The 23,125-nt window shown below is 38.8% G+C and overlaps 1 protein-coding gene across 1 annotated transcript in view; it reads left to right on the plus strand.

Annotated features, from left to right (window-relative positions):
• FRMD3 (FERM domain containing 3) overlaps window positions 1–23,125 on the plus strand; it is a 1,518,736-nt gene that overhangs the window by 443,986 nt on the left and 1,051,625 nt on the right. Inside the window, exon 3 of the mRNA XM_044082188.1 lies at window positions 11,926–12,004. Coding sequence (XP_043938123.1) covers window positions 11,926–12,004 — 79 coding nt within the window. The remainder of the gene's footprint in view (window positions 1–11,925; window positions 12,005–23,125) is intronic.

Genomic DNA, 23,125 nt, shown 5'->3' on the forward strand with positions numbered 1-23,125 from the left:
TTGGTACCACATGCCAGCTTAAATCTGATCTAGTTTAAATTGCTCCATGGGTACCTGCATATATTTTTCTTTAGAATTTGCCTGTGTGGCCAGTGCCATTCGTGCCAGTCATTTTTGTTTTTCAGAAGAGCTGTTTTTTTATCATATTTTTGTAAGAACAAGCACATCCTAGCTTCAGACTGCTAACTAGTATACTAAAACAACAGTTGCAGGTGCTTGGTTTATGAAATGTATTCTGCAATACCTACAGTTGTTAAGTTTTACAAACCAGATACTGTTGTATGGACAGTGATCAATATTACATGGATTCTTTTGCTCTGGACAAAGTTGCTGAGGTATGTAGGTTTTCTGTGTATGTCCTGTGGTCTTTTTTCTGTGTTGTTTTTAGCTGCTGTATTTGTTGTAGTTTTGCTTACTGTAATTTCATGGTAGATATATCACTACATTTTATCCTTAAGTGCAACAGGCGTAATGGTGGGGGGGACTGATTTAGCACTAGCTCTGGCACCTTTTTCCAATGTTGTCATATCTTAACATCAGACTGTCATCAGCTTTGATGTTTTATGGTGAACAACTGGGTCAGTTTTGTATTGGCACTGACTTTTAACTTTTTAGGTAATGGACAGGGTTAGGAATAAGTATATTAGAGGGTCAGCCCAGGTTGGAAGGCTTGGAGATAAATCCAGAGATGCAAGATTACGTTGGTTTGGACATGTGCTGAGGAGGGATGCAGAGTATATTGGGAAAAATATGCTAAGGATGAAGCTGCCAGGTAACAGGAAAAGAGGGAGGCCTAAGATAAGGTTTATGGATGTGGTGAGAGAGGACATGCAGGTGGTTGGTGTGACAGAGCAAGATGCAGAGGACAGGAAGAAATGGAAACAGTTGATCTGCTGTGGCGACCCCTAATGGGAGCAGCCGAAAGAAGAAGAAGAGGTAATGCTGCATTTTCACATTGTGGGTTGGTGAAGCAATCAATGTTCTGCACCCTTATCTACTTGTAAAATGTGCCGAAATGGTCTTGCTAAGAATGTAATGCCTCTTTATTCAGACTCAGATAGGGTGAAACTTCATATGGTAGGGCAGTGGTAATGCCTGTGCTAAAGCATGAAACAGTGCCAACTACTCACATAATATGAAGAGATGAACAGTGCAGCGCATATGTACTTTAAACAGTAATTTCTGAAAGCCTCTGGGGCAAAGAAGGTTGCCCTAAGTCTGGATTTTGAGGCTTAGAAGAAACTGTATGATGGCATTTGCTCTTCTGTAGCTGGAACTTTCAGATAAATTAATTGCTGAAATTGAAAATTGCTAAATACAATGTATTTGGAAAGATATGTAATTGTAAGGGGAAATTCTGGCTTATTTTATTTTGTTGCTTAGACATTACAGTGTAGGAACATTATAAATATTTGCATGCTATGGTTATGTGTGTATTTTGATAGAAAAGTTTCACAAGTAATCTGTCTAATGACCATTTTACCTGCCAAAATCCCATGCTTACATTTTCTATTACACATGCAGTTGTCCAACACATTTTAAAGAAAGCATGGAGGGAACTTCCTAACATGAGGGTAAAGGTTGTTTCATAGCTATGGATGTTGAACAAATGTTTCTGGAATTTGATTTCTTAAAGCCCATTTAAAACTATGAGTAACCCCTCTTATTTATTTTATGTGATATGCAGCCACAGTGGTGCAACGGTTACCATTGTCACCTCGCAGCAAGAGGTTCTCCAGTTTGATTTTTGGCTGGGGTGCCTTCTGTGTGGAGTCTTCATTTCCTCCCTTTGGTCGCGTGGGTTTCCTGCGTTTGCTCCAGTTTCATCCCACATTCCAAAGACATGCAGTAGGTGGATTGGACACTCTAAATTGGCCATAGGTGTGAGTGAGTGGTACGGATGAACTACCTAGTCACCCAGCGGTGTAAACCTTGGCTCGAGATGATTGTCACTTTTGAAAGTGACACCCCGACCCCATGTGCAAAATAGGAAAAAGGGGTTGAAGATGGATGTATATGGAATAAGCACAGTGATTCACACCTGAATGTATTGTTAAAATCTCTGTAAACAGAAACTGCCTTTCAAAAGTTCGTGAGTTATAGAAATTGAGACAAACACTTCTGCTTGTCGGTCTGTCTTCATAACAATAAAAATGCATGCCCTCTTTTTAATTAAATGAAATATGCCATTCTCTCTCTCTCTCTGTCCAGCTGGCCTGTGTGGCTTGTGCTTCTTATGCTCAAGAACATGTTTAGCAAGTGATGTGAACAAAGGCATCATGACAAGAAGGCATTTACTAGTAATTTAATGAATGACTCCATAACATTTTTACCACAGCTAAGATGCTTGGATTTTTTCCTCAGGTTTTATGTTCTACATGTATTACATTTCTTCCAGAAAGTGAAAGCAAGGTAAACTAAATTTACTAGAATGAGTTAAGAAAATGTATTATCATTAAACCTAACACTACTGTCCTTACACAGCTGAAGCAAGTTGTTTAAATATCCCTGTGATGTGTTCATTTCTTCATCACAAGTAATACAAATCTGTAGTCTACAATCATTGCAAATTTCGTTAACCAGGTTCTACCAGAAATTGGAATAAAAGTGAAAAAATAAGCCAACAAGGACTGCTAAATCTTGAGTGCAGTTCTTTCAGTAGCTTCACACTTTTTTACCTCCCTGTTTAGTAGGTAGGTAAAACTGGCTAATAATAAAACAAGTCAGGCTGTTGCCCCTCTAATCTCAGAAGTGTATAACAGATGTGTAACTAAACAACTGCTCTTTGTGGTGCTTTTGGCATTAATTCTATGTAACTGGCTAGAAAAACATTAATGTCTAGTCACATTATTGGTTGTAAAGCGGGTCTATATTAAATTCTTGAAAGCCGGCAATGTCGAATCTGACATTGTCGACCCGAGAATAGAGAAAATGCAGAACATTGAGCGGGTAAATGGAAATCTCCGTAAGGAGAGATTTCCATTTACTGCAATGTAGTATGGTCTCGGAGTTGGTATATTTAAGTAGTGGGGGGGGGGGGGTGCAGAGGGCCTTTTTTTTTTTTTATACAAACATTTGAACATTTAACAGTTCGATCACTAAAGGTTGACCTTTAGCGGTTCGAACTGTTAAATGTTCGATGTTCTAATATAGACCCTGTAAAGCAGGTTAATGTCACAATGATGTTCTGTGCCACTAACGTATAATAGTGTGAGGGGAAAAAAACTTTTTTAAATTGTTAGTTACGTCCTACTGATTTCTAATTGCAACAACATGAGAATACTTGAAAAGGTTGAGTAATATGAAAGAGCCCCTCCTGAAGAAGAACTGTGATCTCGAAGAAATATTGCTACTCTAAGTTAGGATGTCATATTTTTTGTGTTGCATGGATATCAACATTTATATACAGATTCAGTAAACAGGGCTTTGATATTGACAGCAGTTTATTACATAACGTGTAGAACTTCTGGTTTGATTTGTCTGATTTTATGCGGTAGCGTTGTCACCTCACAGTAAGACGTCCTGTTCGATTCTCAGCTAAAGCGTCTTCTGTGTGGAGACCTGCATGAATGGGCGTACCTTCGTTGAAGGTTGTGCGTCAGAGCTGGCAACTCGGCATGTAAAAATCTACTGCCAATCATTAGCGGACCGGAGTTCCGCTGTGGCGACCCCTAACAGGGAAAAGCCGAAAGACACAACTGGTTATAATACATACAACCACATGCAGCAATAATTTCTGTGTGTCACAGAAAGTGCTTTTTTCACCCAAATAAACACAATTAGTGTATGTTTTCTAGATTCATTAGCAAAACTTGGTTGTTGACTGAGTAATCCTTCTTCAGTTTAACAAGGTGAGTAAGCTTATTTTTTAAAGAGCAATCTGGTGTCAGAAATTATATGGAGGGAAAAGTAGTACATTTAGGTATATTTGTCACCAAAACTAAGCAGTGTGCATTCTTGCATGGAGTTATTATGTTTTTTTCTTTCAAAGCAGTGGTATGTTTAAAGTTAACATCCCCGTAATTAAAAGAGTAGGTTTCCAGACTCATAAAATGACACACTTAATTCCACTTTGCAAGATCACAGAACTGTGGGCTAAGGAAGTTTCTCCTTACCATACCTCTCAACTGCACATTATTGTGAGGAACTTTCTTCATTCTGAGTCTTAAAAATGTCATGTTCTGTGCTGTTCCGTATTGAAAAGGTCTGTCACACATTCATTAATAAGAATTTTTTAAATATAAATCCATGGTAAATAATGTTGAGTCATATTGTGGAAGGTATATGATTTTATGTTTTACAGGCATTAGATCTCTCCCAGAAAGTAAGACAGCTAGTATGTAGGATTAAGACTGTACGTACATACATACATACAAAGATTTCAAGTACAGGCATTAATGCCCTTCTAGCCTGCCAATATACCAAAACAGTTGCTCCCATAATAAGTGTCCAGGCTGTTCTTAAAAATATCTAGTGCTTGCTTTAATGAAATGTTGTAGTTTGTTCCATGCAGCAGCTGTTCTGTCAGAGAACCAGTTAGTACACTTTTGATTCCTATAGAATCTTTTGTGTAAGTTGTGTGATGATTCTATACTATTTTTGATAACCCCAGAGATTCCCAGAGTTACTTGTCTCTAAATGCCTTCTATACCTGAACAAGACCTCCTGTTAAATATCTGTAAGAGACATTGTACAAGTTCACATATTTTAGACTTTCATAATAACTGAAATTTTCACATCCATGGTTACTCTTGGTATATTTCTGCTGGACTCTTTCCAGTTTACTCATGCTTGTTTTCTTATAAATGTTTGATGTTGCTATTCCATACTCAGATTTGGGTCTAATGTAATTAACAAGCAGTGACTTCATAATTTCTGATTTCCTAGACTTTATAAATCTTTTTTATACAACCTATAATTCTGTACCTATCATTAACCAATTGATTGATATGATTAGATAAACTCAAAGCTAGATCTACCCATATACCCAGGTCCTTAATTAAATTTACAGCTTCAATCATTGTGTGCTGTATTAAATATTCACCTTTCAGTTTATGTCTTCTAAATCTCATATGCTTAGTTTTTATTCTCCTGTGCCCAAGTGGTCAGTTTAGTCAAGTTCTTTTGCAGACATATCCTGTCTGTAGCACATGTAATTTACCAAATTTCAGGTCATCTGCATACAGACTGTATAACACCTTAGATTAAAAAGATAGGTCTGAAAGATACAATCTAAACAAATAAGGGCCTAGGATAGAACCCTGTGGGACACCCTGACTGTAACCAAGAATTCCACCTGTCCAATTGCTGTTTGATACTTGGCATGTCCTACTTGTAAACCTTACAGCTTTTCATCTTATCAAGAGTTAGTTGTTCTAATTTATTGATCACTTTGTGTATGACTCTGACACATGCTGAAGCTAAATCTGTATAAATTACATCACAGTACAATTTTTCATTCATAGCTGTTATTATATTGTTATAGACCGTCATGTTACAGGTGATAATAGATATATTTTCAACATATGCATGCTGATATATGGTTTCAAGTACAAACCTATCCAGTTCTGACAATAAAGTTTCCAATATTACATTATCCATTATTTTTCCACAGCATGAAAGTAGACTTAAGGGTCTGTATGACTCTGGATTTGTCCTCCTCCCCTTTCCCTTAAAGACAGGTTTAATAAGGGCAAGCCTCCAATCGTGAGGAATCTCTCCATATTTATATGACCTAGTAAATAATAGATACAGTGGTATCTGGCTTTTAATTTCTCCAAGTATTTTGGGTTTTTAATACCATGACGGGAACAGACCCCATTCCTTAGTCAAAGTATGATTAAAGTTCATTACATTAGTATTGTTTCAATCTTTGATGTTAGCCGAAAGTGCTCTTCAAAGCAGCTGCAATGTGCCCAGTAATGACTCCTTCTGCAGTTCTTATGGAGTTACATGTATTGGTAACATATAAGTATGACTGTAAATGCTTTTTTATAAGACCCGTTGCCCCTACTACTACTGGGACTGTTTGGATAACTTTCTTCCACATTGCTCTCATTTCCGTCTGCAAATTTTGGTATTTTATGACTTTATGTCTCTCTGTACGTAAGACACTGTAGTCATTGGGTGTGGTGACTAAAATGATCAATGCTACTTTTGCCTTCTTTTCATGGACCACTATATCTGTTTTTCTCGCATCTATTTTTTTGAACTGTTGCTGTTGGATGATTCCATGTGATGCAGACTTCATCATTTTCTGTGATGCTTTGTGGCTCATGTTTCCAGTGTTTTTCAGCAACTTCAATGCCATAATGTTTGCACAATCCCCAATGTAACAGTCTTGCCACATTATTATGCCTTTCAGAATACAATCCTTCTGCCATTAGTATATCATAGCCAGCTACAAGATGTGTAACTGTTTCCAGTTCTGTTTTACAAAATCTACATTTGTCCGTTTCTCCCACATGTTCAATGGACTTTGTAAACCAATGTGTACGTAGTTCTCTGTCTTGGGCCGCCAGTATTAACCTTCATCTTTTGGTTTGAATTCGCCTCTCCTTAACTATTCCTGCATTCGATCCCGATCATCATGAGGTTCTTCCAGGAGTTTTCTGTACTTGAAACTATATTTATGCATTGTCCACATTTCTTGCCTTCTCATCTGAGCCTTCACCTCATATTCTTTCCTTTGTTTTTTGGCACATTCAGTTGCTGCCTGATTTTTCCCACTTGACGATGATATGCTTCCGCTAGGCTAAGAAGGGAAGTCATCTTGGATTTATTCTTGTCATGTTTCAAATCTTTCACTATGTTTGGGTCTTGTGAGGTGAGCAGATATGTATGCAGTCCCACAATTGCAGATCAGTACATGTAATCAGTTTCAAGGAGGCCCATACCTCCTTCGGAACAGGGAATATATAATGTTGGTATGCACTGATTTTTATAAATAATTTGATGAACATGAAGAATCCTTCTTGTAATCTATCCAACACCTTTTGGGGCTAGTCAGTCACTCCAAAACTGTAAGCTTGAATTTTGTTCCTAGATGTTAATGCTGTTTTCAGGATAAATTTAAGTCTTCTGAAATATTCCTTACTAAGTTTTATTCACATTTGTTCATGTTTTATTGCTGATCCTTTATCAGTTTTCAAATGTTTATACACTCCCTCTTGCTCAAGTTTTTTTTATATCACATTCTTGTCCCAAACTGATGTTTTCTTGGTGCTGCAGCTTTCCTGTTTCAAATGTTGCTTTTGCACATTTATCAAGACCATATACATTCTTATATCATTTGAAAAAGTTTTGACTACTTGCAGTTGTGGTTTCAGTTACGCATCTGATGAGCTATACAGTTTTAAATCACCCACAAAGAGAAAATGAGAAGTCTTTACACTTTTTTGCTTTCAAGGAGCCAAATTATAGGCATGACCTAATCTGTTAAGCAGACAGCTTAACTGGTTAAGGGCAAGGCAAAAGAGCAATGGTGACAGAGAGTCACCCTAGAATATCCCCCTTTGGATTTTTATTCCTGGAATAATAATTTGTCCTTTATCATGGCTTAACTGCAAAGTGGTTTGCCACTGTTTCACGTCTCTCTGATGTAGCTTATCAGTGTAGGGTGTATCTTATACATTTTTAAGCACTCTTTTATCCATTAATGTGGGACATTGTCAGATGCCTTTTTTTGTAGTCAATCCATGCCATACTTAGATTCTTCCCTTTTTTACAGTTCTCCACTATGACTTTAACAACAAATGATCTTTTGTTCCATATGTCTTTCTTTTATTGCCCTTTTGTTCTATTGCCATAATTGCGTTTTCTTCTAAATGACTATAAACTGTCGTCTTCAATTTTAATGTATAGTTTATACATCGTTGGAAGGCAAGTTATTGGTCTATACTTTTTAGGGTAGCTTGCAGGTTCACTCTTAAGTAGGAGCATTTTTTTAGGTTGTCAACCAAGTTGATGTCTGTTCGGGGTGTGCATATAAATAATTTGTACTCGTGGCTAAATCTTCGGGCAAAGATGTTAATACTTTTAACCAGAAGTTAGGTAATGCATCTGGGCCTGCATTATTTTCCAAACAGAGGCTTTTCATAACTTTGTTTCAATCTCTCTGGCTGTTACTTCATCCCATTTCATATCCTGCACCTTTGAACCTCTTATTCTTTCTTTTACTTCTTCTATCCATTTAGCATCTTTGTTATGTTCCACAGGATCTTCATAAATACTTCTCCAAAATTTATCTATTTCTTCTTTTTTTGTAGCCTTTCAATTCCTTTTACCTTGTTTCCCAATTTTCTATAACACTTTTTTTTAGTCATCAATGAATTGCTTATTTTTACTTTTCTTTTATATTTATCTGTATATCTTCTAAGTTTTTCTGCCTGTGTTGATATTTTAGCTTATGATTTGCGATATTGCATGATAAATCCTGATCCATTATAATACTGCGCATTGCTTTTATCACTTGTCTTTCTTGAGTGTTTTTGTTGATCTGTTCCCTCCTCCATATTCTTTTGTCAGTGACACTTCTTGTCTTAATTGCTTTATAGTTTTCTCTATTTGATACTTCTGTGATGGTATTCGATTTCTCCCCTTCCTTTCCCTCACTACCCTGTGTTTTTGTGGTAGAACTTTATCAGTTATTAATTTAGCTGCACAGTATTATATCCTGTTTACTTCCATTATATCACATGGATCTCTGTGGATAGTCCTAATTACTGTGTTCATTTGTTTTATCAAACTTCTAACTTTTTGGGTTTTATTGACATTCAGCAGTCTATTTCTTTATTTGATCTTAATATGTCTATCTATCTCTATTAAATCAAGCAACTCTTCTCTTAGCTCATTTTCTTCTGAACTGAGGGCACATTTTTTGTTCTCCATTTTCTGCGGGCATTTTATAGAAAGTTCTATAGAATTTTCCTCTGGCAAATTCTCTTCAATTTCATCCTGTGTCATCCGTTAATGTATTGTATGGGAACTTACTGGCATATCGCTCCTCAACATTGACTGTGTCAGAGTTGCCACAGTTTCCTGTTCCTTCCCTTGCTGTCCAGCTTCAACTGAACGTTTATACTGGTTTCCTGTGGAAGGCTCCAAAATATCTTCATATGGCAACTGACCAGTTGCTTTCCATTCCACTGGTTTCTCCTCAATTTCAGTGTCTATTGCTCTGTCCTGCTGTGGTGCTTTCTGGGTTAGATTTTCTACACTGAATCCTTCACTTCACAGGTATCCCATAACTTAAGTTTCTGTTTCTTTAATTCCTCCATTACTAATCTTCTTTTCTTATTTTCCTCTTTGTCTTCTTATTTTTTGTATTGTAAAGTTTTTCATGTTTTGATTCCTTTGCCTGTATTTCTCTTCAGATATGTTTGGTGCTGCTTATAGGATCATAAGAGGTTACTAGGCTAATGGCCCTGGGGCCCTTACAAGTCTAGTCAAGAATTATCCCCAAAAATGAAACCTCAGTCAGCACCTGTCACCCCTGTTAATGAGGGACAAAAGTGGAACCCCTGGGACAAAGTTGTGATTAGTTTTGCTTTCTCCTTTGCATAAATATTATGCCATATTAAATCTCTTTTTCCTTCCCATGTCCAGATGTCTCCTAATCTTCCTGTTTCTCCTTACTTTGGGGACTTGTTCCATCATGCTGTGATGTAACCTGTGTTAGACCTTCTACACCAAATCATTCATTTGGCAGGCACTCCATAACTTCTACTTTACTAATCTTCTTTTCTACATTCCCTCTTTGTGATATTTTTTTATTGTGAAATTTTCAAAAGGTGCTTCAACAAAGTATTAGTTTAAGGGTGTGCACACTTATGCAACCAGCTTATTGTACATTTTTTATTTTTTATATTTTTTCCCCTAACCGATTTGTTTGTTTTTCAATTGAATTGTACAGGCTATAGGTCACATTAAAGATGGGAAACGTTTTGAAATGATTTATTGTGGTCTCATTTTTTTGTATCACATAAACCTGGCATTTTAACAGGGGTGTGTACACTTTTTGTATCCACTGTAGTAAACTTCCAGACACTAGACCCAACCCAGTTTGGATTCGTCAAGGGCAGATCATGCCTACTCAACCTGGTGGACTTCTTTGACTACCTTGACCTGGCCGAGGCATTTGACACAATGCCTGACTTGGGCATTGTTGACAAACTCAAGAGGTTAGGTACAGACCCGTATGTCACCTGGTGGATAGCCAAATGGCTCACAGACAGGATTCAGGAAGTTGGGGAGTCCACCTCTACCAAGAGGCCAGTCACAAGTGGAGTTCCTCAGGGATCAGTCCTTGGACCACTCCTGTTTGGCATTTACTTCTCAGAAGTCAAGGCCAGTGTCAGTGGTCTCTGGCTGACTAAATCTGCAGATGATTGCAAATTAGGAGCTATCATTGAATCTCACACTGACACAAATGTTTTACAGGAGGGGCTGACACAGACAAATAACTGGTGTCAGAGCCATGGACTAAAACTAGATGCCAAGAAATGCATAAGAGTATCTTTTGGGAAGTCATCCATCCCTAGTAACTATCATATTGACAACACACCCCTTAGAGGTAACTCAGTAGTCAGGGACTTAGGGACACACATAGATAGTAATCTAGCCTTTGATCGTCATGTGTCTACAGTGGTGAGGAAATCATTCTATGTTGCGCAACTTATAAACAAAGGTATGGCATCTAAGTCCAAACAAGTCATTGTTCCACTGTATTCAGAGTTCATCAGACCTGTCATTGAGTTCCTAGTCCTATGCATACCACTTCAAGGCCTTATCCCTGTATTCTGTCTCCTGCAGGCTTTTGACGGGAGATCTATGCCTGACAAACAAGGCATTGTCAGACCCCACTCTGATGGACCTCCTTCATATCCACAAAACAAACAGCACCAGAATTACCCATTCTAAAGACATAAACCTTGCCTGTGATATAATTAGGACCTGCTGGAGAGATAGGTATGTATCTCAGAGACTACCCCGTCTATGGAACAGGCTCCCCATCCATGTGAAGCAGAATTCCTCTCTAACCCGATTCAAGTGCAACTTGGACAATTGGATGGGAAACCAGAAATTCATCCCTGATTTGGCACCTATGTCTCTTAATGCAAACAGGTAACCTGTAAATGGTTCATCTCCCAGGTCCATGCTTACACTTATCAAGGGTACTAGAACTTGTCAGAGATTTGGGATGCATGGCTAGGCTTAAAAAGGCCCTTGTGGTTATTAACCTAGTAAACACCTATGAACCTATTAAACAATGAAGAAAACTATTAATGAAGAAAAACACAATCCATGCATGATGGCTTTGAAGTAGTTGAAATACTTTGTCTTCTCTGTCAAAGGTCCTTTATTTATTTCTGTTTCTTTTGATATTTGCACATGGCACCATAGAAGCTCATGACATTTCTAAGTGACACCATCATTATTCTCAACAAAAGAATGGGTAAGACCATAATATGCAAAGAAGTACGAAAATAAATAACTAAATACTTCTTTAAAAAGGAGAAAACATTTAATCCTGATTGCTATTACCTGGTAAAGTATACTGTAAAAAACAAGTGCCATCTTACCTTATATTATTTTCTAGATGTCTCCAGCACTTATGACATTAGCAACTTCTTACATGAAACTGCTTGATGGCAAAGCCACATCTGTTGTAAGAGCAATTGTCAGATGAAAAATGATGTGTAGTTGCAATGATTATCCATTAAAAACTGCAAAACTCAATGCATGTTTCCCATGATACATTCTGTTTTCTGTAGTCTTGCTTTCCTGCAGAGAATTTATTTTCATTTTCTCCAGTGCAGTGCCTGGCACTGCCAAATTGTATATCTCCTCAACATAATATGCAGCATTTAGAACTGAGATGGGTTAGTTGTCAGTATTTATGATTCTCTCTTTCTTCCATTGCAGTTCAGCCACCATATACCATGTGCTTCAGAGTGAAATTTTACCCTCATGAGCCTTCAAAGATTAAGGAAGAGCTCACCAGGTACTGTGTTTTATTTGCAATTTTTCTCCTTTTAACATTTTTGCTGGATATTTAAAAGGTTGTGTTTAATGTTTCAGTGATTTGTTATAGGTGCACGAGCAAAAGCACTGAACAGTGATAGTACAATAAAGCTCCTTATGAAGGAGAAACTGGTGTAGTAGCTGTAAAAGACAGACTTGTAGATTAATTTTTAGCACAGTTTCATAGATGGGACATCCAGGAAAGCACATCTCACACTTTTGGTACCTAATGTCCTGGACTTTGCAATCCAAATGATATAACCATTCTAGACTTTAATATGGATTGTGCCTCTGTGCAGTACAATCTTTCTCTGTGCAGTACAAGTTTTACTAGAAAGGCTCACCCAGACTCTGCTACACTTTGCTGTGAAGGAAAGGTTAGTTTGCTTTTTATTTGTTGTATTTTGTATTACTTTATTGCTTTTTTATATTTTGAGTGCTGTGATTTGTTTTCTTTACCTTGTGTTTTACTTGTTCTGCTTTTAACTGCATATTAAAACTTCAAAAGAGACCACAGCTCTGTCTCTTGTGAGTCAGGTAGATTTTTTTCCCCACCCTCTCACCTGGTTACTGTTGTGTTCTTAAATACCACTGTCTTTCTAGTTGCCTGCCGCTTTTGTTAATTTGACCATATATCTCATTTTGTCTCTGCTTTCACTGGCTTGTGTGAGTAAGCACAAAATTATCATTTTGTGAAATCACTCCCCGTCAACTATTTAAATTATTGGCCATCCTACTGTATTTTATAGTACCAGAATACAAAAGTGACCACCCCTTTCAATCTATCTTGCTGTTTTAAAAATAGTGACTCTCCACTAAAACTTAACTTTTTAGACAGGTAAAACTTAAGTTACCTACTTTCACATCTAACTTCTCTAGTGCACACTCCAGTGTTTAGGATAAACCATTTTTTTTCATCTTACCTTTAAGCATCCCTGTGACTAGCACTTGCTCTAATACCTGCTGGAAAGCACTAGGAAGCCTTAAACTGATACAAGCACTCAACTTTCCTAGTTAATAAGGAGAAATTAATCATAGGCACTAAACAGCCTATAATTGCAAAGTACCTTGCTAAGGTAACGGAAAACGGCTGCTGTACTTTACAAAAAAAGCACCAAACCAGGCATGTCCAAGGGTCAGCTTCCGGTGATTTCTCCTGTCCACCTGGTGAATCTGGGAATACTGGGGAAATGCAGCAATTGCCTCTTGTACACAGACAACCCTCTCCTCCTGCCACTCAACACTACAACCTGTAAGAGATGCACTTACATAGCCAAAGTTGAAGCAAAGCTCTCTCCACCCAAGATTGTGCTATACAGTCAAGAGGAGAAGGTTAACACCCGTACTACACCTCAAGCAACACATAGCCCTTCTAAACCCACACCACCAACACCCACACATAGCAACACTAAATCCATATATGCGGTGGCCCTTAACTGTAACCTGCTCAAGCAACAAGGACCTCTGAAGCTGAAACGCAAACAAACACCAATCACAACCAAAGTGTCACATAGCTCACAACACCAGTGTGTCACCCAGAAACAGCCCCTAAGGCAAGACAACGTACCTAACACTTTAGTCATAGGTGACTCTATAGTCAGGCACACTTATGTCCCACTCACCAGGCTGAACAAGGAGAAAACTAGTCAGCTGCCTGTCGGGTGCCAGGATCCGCCACATAATGCATGCACTCAAGTCACTCCACAACAAGTACAAATATGACTCTGTCATTGTCCATGTTGGAGTGAATGACTTGAGACATACCTCCCTAGACTACATGATCGGATCATGTGGCCCAGGCAGGTATAACCCTAGCCCTGAGTAGCATTTTGCCTTCGCCCAGAATGATACCACAATATAAAGACAAAATGATTGACTTCAACAATTGGCTAAGCTTCTGGTGTCATTGAAAGGGGATCCAGTATCTGTCTGCCTGGGACGACATGATCGACAGACCACAATGCTTTGCTTGAGATGGTCTGCACCTGTCACCCCTGGGATTCAGGTTACTGGCTAAGGCTCTTGCCACTCCTATAGTGCCTTTTTTAGGCAAAGTTTAAAGGACAAAACCACCACCGTAACAGGTACAAGCATGCAAAATCCAAAGGTAATGCTACTCAATGCTAGACGTCTAAACCTCAAAATGCACTCTCTCTCGAGGCACTCCTAAAAATGGAGAACATCGATATCTGTGCAGTGACTAAGACCTGGTTCAAGGCTCCAGAGAGCACCCCTGCAATACCAGGCTACAACTCGTACCACACATTTCGGCCACCAAACCAGGACCGAAACACTAAAGGTGGAGGAGTGTCCATATTCACCAAGGATATTCACATCACCAGGCTAATTGCCCAACACAATGCGTCTGAAATTCTCCAGGTGCAACTAACACTAGATAAGACTGCAATCCAAATTGTAGCTTGCTACATATCCCCCACCATGCCCCAAGATTCTCACTACACCTTTCTAAACATACTGGAAAATATTAAAATACAACTAAGCACCCTAATACTGGGTGATTTCAACTACCCTGCCATTAACTGGGAAAACTACTCATGTACCAACACCTTTGCCCAACGGTTCTTGGAATTCATAAATTCCAACGACCTGGATCAACTAATCCATATTCCCACCAGGGGCCCCAATATCCTATACCTGGTTATTACCAACATGGGAAATCAATGCTCCATACCTATGGTCTCCCCCTCGTTGGTCAGGTCTGACCATAAGCTAATCACCCTTAACAGCCACATCCCACCCCCACCCCTCAGTAAGTAAACCTCCATAAAAAACTTCTCCAAAGCCAACTTCCTGCTACTCAAGTCAGAAGTGACAAATTTCATGACACCCATGCAGACGGGAACTGCAAGTTCGACTGCTGAATCCTACACTAAGGCACTGTACGAGCACATCCACTCATGCATGAATCGTGCCATCACAAATAGAACCTAGATGCTCTCCTCCAAAAAAAGGAAGCCAATCTGGTGGTCCCCTGCCATAAACAAACTTTACAACAAAAGGAAGAAACTGTTGCAGAAAAGAGGAAAATCCCAGGATGCAAAAAACTCCCTTACCAGCCTCAGTAAGAAGCTGAGATCCCTCATAAAATCCTCCAAAGCTCGTTACGAAAATAAAATTGCCATAGATTCCAATGACAACCACAAGGAGTTCTATAACTATGTCAAGAATCTAAATGGCAATGCTCAGATCTGCTCTGAGCTACAACAGAATGGCATTAAATATACTGATCCCAAGGATATTGCCATTATCCTGGCAGATCGATTCAGTGCCAACTTCACCCCTCTCTCACCCCCTAAACAGCCCATCTCTGTTCCTGGAGGATTGCCAAATTCCGGTAATAACGGCCACAGAAGTAAAAAACGCACTCTCCAAAGCTAAGAATACAGCATCCATGGGACCAGATGACATCCTGAGTTGTGTACTACATGAACTACAAAATGAACTGGCACCTCACCTAAGTGTCATGTTTAATCATAGCCTCACCTCAGGCCTCGTGCCCAATGAGTGGCGCACAGCTACAGTTATCCCACTCCACAAGGGGGGATCCACCTTGGATCTTGGGAGCTACCACCCCATCAGTCTGACGAGCCTGATCTGCAAGGCATGGAACGTATTATCATGGAACTTATAAACAAAGGCATTGGCAACCTTCAAACACTGGACCCCACCCAGTTTGGGTTCATGAAGGGCTGATCTTGTCTCCTGAACCTGATTGACTTCTTTGAATCAGTCTCCAGAGCTGTGAACGAGGGTAAGACGGTCCACATAGCCTATCTAGACCTCGCCAAGGCCTTTGACACCATCCCCCACTCTGGAATCATAGATAAACTTACTAAGCTGGGCATTAATCCCTATGTCACTCGATGGGTTGCCAACTGGCTCACTGACAGAACCCACACTGTAAAAGTAGCCGACTCCAAATCCAGCTCTAGACAAGTGACAAGTGGAGTACCTCAGGGTTTAGTCCTGGGACTGCTCTTGTTTGGCATTTACTTCTCTGAAGTACACGTCAACACTAAGGGATTCTGTCTAATAAAGTTTGCAATGATTGCAAACTGGGAGCCATGATTGAATCCCCAAATGACGTGGATACTCTACAAAAGGGCCTTACAGAAACAGACGCTTGGTGCCAGAGCCATGGGCTCAAGCTCAATGCCAAGAAATGTATAGCTATCCCCTTTGGGAAAAAACATGTACCCGTGAATTACCACATAGGTGGCAGTACACTAAACACCAAAAGTGTGATAAGAGACGTAGAGACACAGGTGGACAGTGGTTTCACCTTCGATAACCACATCGCCACAGCAGTCAAGAAATCCTTCTATATGGCACACCTCATCACTAAGGGCTTTCATCCAGAAAAAAGGAGGTCATTGTCCCACTGTACTCATCCCTCATTAGACCCATTATAGAATACAACGCCCCATTTGGTATGTACCTCTCAAGACATCTGCAACAACTGGAAAGACCACAGAAGTACCTCACTAAAAGAATCACAGGCCTAAAGCAGATGTCCTACGCTGACCGCCTTAAAAAACTCCAGCTATACTCTGTCGCATATTGTCTACTCAGAAGCGATCTTTGCTTAACATACAAGGCCATGTCAAACCCAGAGCTGTTGGACTTGCTACACTTAAAGAAATCCCAATCACTCAGAGCCACACGCTTCAGGGATCTAAACCTTGTCATCACAATAAACAAAACATGCTGGAGGGATAGGTTCCTGACCCAGAGACTCCCCAGACTCTGGAATAGACTGCCCATACATGTCAAGAAGAACGCCTCTTTGGCCCTCTTCAAAAGGAACCTTGACGATTGGATGGGAGAAAGGAAATTCACCCCGGGATCACATCAGTCACCCTGCTAGACAGGGGTCCAGGGAAGTAAATAGTGTGGGAAGAAATAGCCAGGGAATTGTTATGGCTAGGCTTGTATAGGCCTTAGGGCTGATAGCCTAGTACCAGCCTATGAACCTATTTTACTAGAAAAGAAACTAGGCAGTTTGGTTAGCTTTGCTTAAAATATATGTCTTTCTCTTATTTCTTGTATCTGCCCTTTTTCAGTGCTGAGCTCCATTTAAATCCCTGAGGATAAAATTACAGTCTTTAGTGCATTTTATTTCCAGAGTATCCTGTTATGGTTCAGAAATGGTCATTATGAACTTCAAAGAGATATGCCATATTGTAATTTATAAATATGCACCAAATGCATGTGGGTGATAGGATTGTCATAGTCATAATCTGACACTTTGTATGATACTTGATTTCTATTAAGAGGCATATGAGTTTGGCTTAGGATGCAGAATTGAAAACTTAATTGAGGTTTTCATTACATCAGAAAAAATCATTTGCATTCTGAAGAAACAATGCTTTTTTCATTTGTAATATGCCATGGCTCAATTTCTGTGGTCTGAATCTAGCCAATGGTGCAGAAACATGGCATTCATTTATGCCACTTGTGACTTGAGTTCAGGAACATTCTCAAACTACTGGTGGGTTCCACTGGGATGGACAGGATGAAGTAGGTGATGGACAGTTATTCTATCCCATAGTGGATGGTGTGAGGAAAAATGATACCAGTATGACCTCTTGTAAAGACGAGGAGCCTCAAAGGTCATCTGCTCAGATTGCAGGGAATGGTGAAGATATATTTGACATCATTGCAACAGCCATCCCCCTTGCTACAGACTTTGGCTGTTGGCTCTACACACATAAATCCCATTGGATCCCTCACTCCCCGGTACTACTGTTGAGTCACCATCAGTTTTGATTCCCTAAGGTATCAGGGGTCCCATCTTCTGAAGAGTTATATCCAGGGTGCCTGAGCAGAGCAATTGGAAGATCTAAGGTTGGCTAGGCATGGAAGCCAGAAGAGCAGCCAGGACTGGGAGAGGGAGGTATTAAAAAAAAATCCACTTGTGAGATCAGAAACAGCCTAGGTAGTGGGACCAAATTCATTATTGCACTGCAGTTAAATCCTTCTTTAGGATATAATTGCAGTCTTATGTACATTTTTTACTTGAAGGTCATATTTTAATTCCGTAAAAAATATATTATGCATTCTCAAAGGGAAAATGACGTATGACCTTTTATACACGGGTACTAATGCAGGTTTTAATAAATCTTTCACTGTCACATTATGACATTTTGCAGTATACACAGTTTACAATGGAATGCATAAGAATTCTGCTGAGGCTGGACTATTCAGCACTTGGCCAGTATATGTATTTGCTGAGGTGGCATTGTACCAGAAGCAGCAGTCCTATATATTCCATCAGAAAAAGCAATAGTTTCTGACTGCTAAGTTGGCATCACCAAAACTCCATGTGGTCACACAGGAATTCACTATCATTAGAGCTGCAGCTAAACTGGTTGGTGCCCTGGCTAAGCACCTGCTCTAAGATCCAGATGAACTTTTTCTAACACATGGAAAAAAAAATAATTTAAACATTTAACATTGTATAGTATGTTTGACCAGAGCATTGTTAATATTTGTCTTACAAATGGCTTTATCATGTACATAAATTCTGTTTGATAGTTTATGAGTTGTTCTTACGACATAAAAGAGCAAAACTTAAACATTCTGCAACATAACAACTTGTGTGGAGCTACAGTTATGACTAAACAACACAACCCTCTACCCTCCCTCCCTTCATCAAAACCAAATACTCTGCCCACAGTTTTTTCTTTTTCATCAGTACCATCCTCCTATATAAAAAAACTTCTATTGAAACTTAAGCCTACAAAACTTACAGCTGACAATTTCCCCTCTGAATACCTAAAAATAGCAGCAGAAGCTCTAGCTTATCCAGTCTCTAGCTTAATTAGTTGGTCCTTATCAGAAAGCTATGTCCCCACGCTGTGGAAAATATCTCTCATCAGTTGCCTCCAGAAACGTGGCTCCTCCACTGAATTTTCCACTTATCACCCCATAGCCATCCTTTCTCCACTTTCCATGATACTTGAGAAATGCATCCATTTTCAAGTCTTAGACTACCTCTTAGCTAATAACTTCCTCTCCAGTACCCAGCATGACTTCAGGCCATACCACAGCACTACTACTGCCTTGCTCTCTTTCACTAATGGTATCCTTCATCATAGAATTAATGGCCTGTTCTCCTCTACCATATTTCGGGAACTATCCAAGGCTTTTGACATGGTCTCACACAAACTACTAATCTCTGTTCTCACTAACCCATACTTTTCCCAATCAGCTACTGATTGATTTCACAGCTATCTAACTGGACACCAACAGTCAGTTGTCTGGCGTAATGACCTATCTTCTCGACTTCCTGTAACACTCAGTGTTCCCCAAGGCTCCATCCTTGGTCCCCTACTATTCACACTCTTCACCAATGATCTATTCACAGCCACCAAGCATGCTTCTCTTATACAGTATGCAGATGACTCCACCCTCATCTGCTCAGCCCCAACTATACCTGAACTTCACAAGATCACACATGAAATCTTTTCATCTGTAGAAAGCTGGCTATCTAATGCCCAGTCATTACTCAACCCGAGCAAGACTAAACTGCTTATCTTCCAACCCACTAAATCTAACCCTATTATCCCCTACATTAATATTCTAGCCAAAGACAATGCTGTCATCTCCCCAACAGTACACACCAAACTACTTGGTGTTGAGACTGATAACAATCTCAGATTTGGCACTCACATTTCTCTTACCATAAAAAAGGTTCACATAAAACTAGGTGCATTGTACAAAAACAAACAATTCCTCATCAAGACAGCCAGAATTTCTGCTGCCAATTCCCCCCTAATCTCCACTTTACTCTACGCCTCTTCTATACTTACCTACCTTAGACAAACAAACCTAAACAAGCTTGAGTCTTGCTACAATAAACTTGCTAAGTTTGCTACTGGTCCATCTTATCACAGCCACCACTGTATCTCACTTAGATAACTTGACTGGTTTGAACTCCCTCAACTTCTTCACCTGAATCAACTCTCTCTTGCTCGCCAGTTAGTAAACTATCCTCTTAAAGTCCCACCCCTTCAAAACCTTCTCCAGACCTACTGCTCCACTAAACCACTACGCTCCAGCATCAAAAATCTACTTCTACCCAAGACCTCAGTGGGAGAATCACTATTCTCCTGCATATCCAGATTATGGAACAACCCCCCCCCCCCCCATAACCACACTACCTTCTTGCAATCATTTCAAGACTGCACAAGAATCTCACTTAAAATGTCTGTGGTTATGCCCATGCACCAATCCCGACTAGTAACCCTCCTTTTTACCTCCCCTAGCCACCCTGCTTCACACTGTCTGATCATTGCATTCCTTCCTCTGCAGGCTCTGGCTCACCCTTTACCCTCCCCTTCCCTCCTCACTCAATCTCTCAGACCTGTTATAATATGCTTAACTAACTCACTTCATCTCAACTCCAAATACATATCCAACTGACTTACACCCAGCTTCCTCTCACTACCACATATACTACTCACTCAGTGTCATCTCTTACTCTTCTGTCTTCCCCTTCCATCCCTTTGGCCCTTCTAGCTTGTTCCACCTTCATGTGGAGCATCTGCTTTATATCTGTTTGAGTTTAGTGCAATATTTGTATATAAGATTTAGGTATATGAGCTTAGAACAGTATCCGTTTGAGCTTAGTACTGTCTGTATATACATCCTACCTTTATTCCTAGCCTCTATCTAGATATTGGTATATCTGTTCATTACTATGTTTCATATTGTATGTATATCTAATGTTTGCTGCAGTATGTATTATTTTTTATTGTATGTATATTCAACTGTTCTTCATGTACTCTGCCGCTCATTTGTTGTTCTGTGGAGCCTTTCTCCCCGTGCCTCCAGTGAAGAAGGACCTGTGTCCAGTTGGAATTTCCTGGTAAATAAATAAGTAAATGAATAAATAAAATTACCCCCTGGACCATACGTACATTCAGTGTAACTACTGTAATACCAGGGAATTTTCACAATATATTTACATTGACCACAAGTATTACTTGGAAATGGACCTGAACCTGTATTGGTAAATTTGTCAGTATTCTTAGTAGAAATAACAGCTCTATGAAAAATGCATTTTACATTTGTGTTCCTTTAAACACAAATACTGGTTTAGTACCTAATTGATTTCCGTCATTAGATGCAGGCAGGTAGAATTAAAGTTCTTCTTAGCCATCTCTATAATTTCCCTGAGAGTCCATAATCTATGCAATAATCATTGCTTGCGACTTATTTTAAGTAAACACTTGTGCTTCTGAAGCAGTAGTGGACACCCCAGTATCAGTCAGCAAAGCATATGGCCTCATTATTCAGCCCACGTGAAATACCTTAGAAAATAATATTCATTAAGTGCCTTTTGGCCATATAATTGCTTTGTAATTTCATAATTTCTTCAAGACATATCTCAGTAGAACTAGTAAATCTTGAAACTCTTACAGCCATACGTTTAACAATATTAGTTTTCAAAGAAAGGCGGCTGGCAGTGGGCTTTTGATAGATTTTACTGTATAAATACTCAAGTCCGTTTATTCTTGCAATCTGCTAAATCTAAAAAAATGATGTTACTAAAGTCGATGCAAATGATGTACTTCAAAAAAAAGTAATTGTAGAATTAAGGTAAGAAAATAACATATCCACTTCAAGCATGCCTGACTATACCAAAATAATTGTCAGTAAAACATAAACATTTGACATTTTGCCAAATCTTGGTATATATCTATATATGTCTACATCTTGCCCCCAAAGGTCAACACTATATTTGCAAATATGGGATCTGTAACAGTCCCTATAGCAGCACTCTTAATTTGTTTGTAGATCACAAATGCAACTACATTATTATGTAGTTCAATGTCTAAACCTTGACAAACAAGATAAATTTTCTAATGTGAAAAAAAAAACATGCAATAAACTAAGTACTGCCCTCTCCAATAGAGGTATGACGTATAAAGATGAAACAGACATCTAATATCACTAATACTTCATAATCAGAAATTGCATTTCCTTTGATATTACTATAAAATCACCAGAATCCCTAAAGTATGAAGGAATTTCTTTGACAACACCCTTCAAAAATGAACAGTCATATTAGCAATTAGTTCCATTTTGGTGCCATTCTGAGACAAAAGTCTCAATGGGGGATCTAAGGAATTGTGTATTTTTGGTATACAATATAATACACCCTATTTTAGGAATAGGCTTAGTAAGATACTGAAATTAATTGTTGCTGATTAAACTTCACTACCAACAATATCTGCATAACATTGGCTAACATCATTTTCAGAAATTGGCTTATAATTAATTTTCATTAAGCAATAAACCAAGCATAGTTTTTTATAAGCAAGAGTATCCATTATAACGAGAAAGCCATCTTTATTTGATTTCATAATCTTAATATTAGTATTATTACCATATAATTCAATATGTGCAGCTCTTTCCTTAGCACTACAATTCTACCCTTGCACTTAGGGGCTTAGACAACAATTGTCTAATATCATATTCACAGGTTTGCTTGAGAACTCACAAATGACTATTTACAGGTGGCATACAAACAGTTTCTTTAAAGCATTACTTGAAACATTGACATTCATGCTACCAAAACTATTTTTAGAAAAACAGACTCAAAATATAGCTTCCATGTAAACTTATATAAGCTATCTAATATGTTCACATCATTGCTTCTTTTGGTGGAAACAAAGTTCATCCCCATACTTAAACTTGTATTTCATTTTAAATGAAGCTAGAAGCATTAAAAATCTGAGTACTGTTCAACCAAATGTGCATTTATTCTCTAGGTATGATTGTTGTAAAGAGCAGCTTCCATCTCTGCCTTCCTGTATTTTTTATTTGTTCATTGTAATTGGTTGAGTTCAAGCTCAGACCCTGTTGGAAGCCTGTTGGCCTCCAATTCTTCCTGTTGATTGGATGTTGGCTCTTCCATACCATACAGTTTTAATAATGAATGTCTAAAAAACTTTCTGAATTATAATTGGCTAATGGTATTACTTCCCAGTTCCCAAAGACGGATGTAGCTACATTAATCAGTATATAGTCATTTATATCTCTGTCTTATGTCTTTTGTTTTTGTTACTTT

This window comes from Protopterus annectens, chromosome 9.part0, assembly GCF_019279795.1.
Source record: "Protopterus annectens isolate FY-2018-M chromosome 9.part0, PAN1.0, whole genome shotgun sequence".
Classification (NCBI taxonomy): domain Eukaryota; kingdom Metazoa; phylum Chordata; order Ceratodontiformes; family Protopteridae; genus Protopterus; species Protopterus annectens.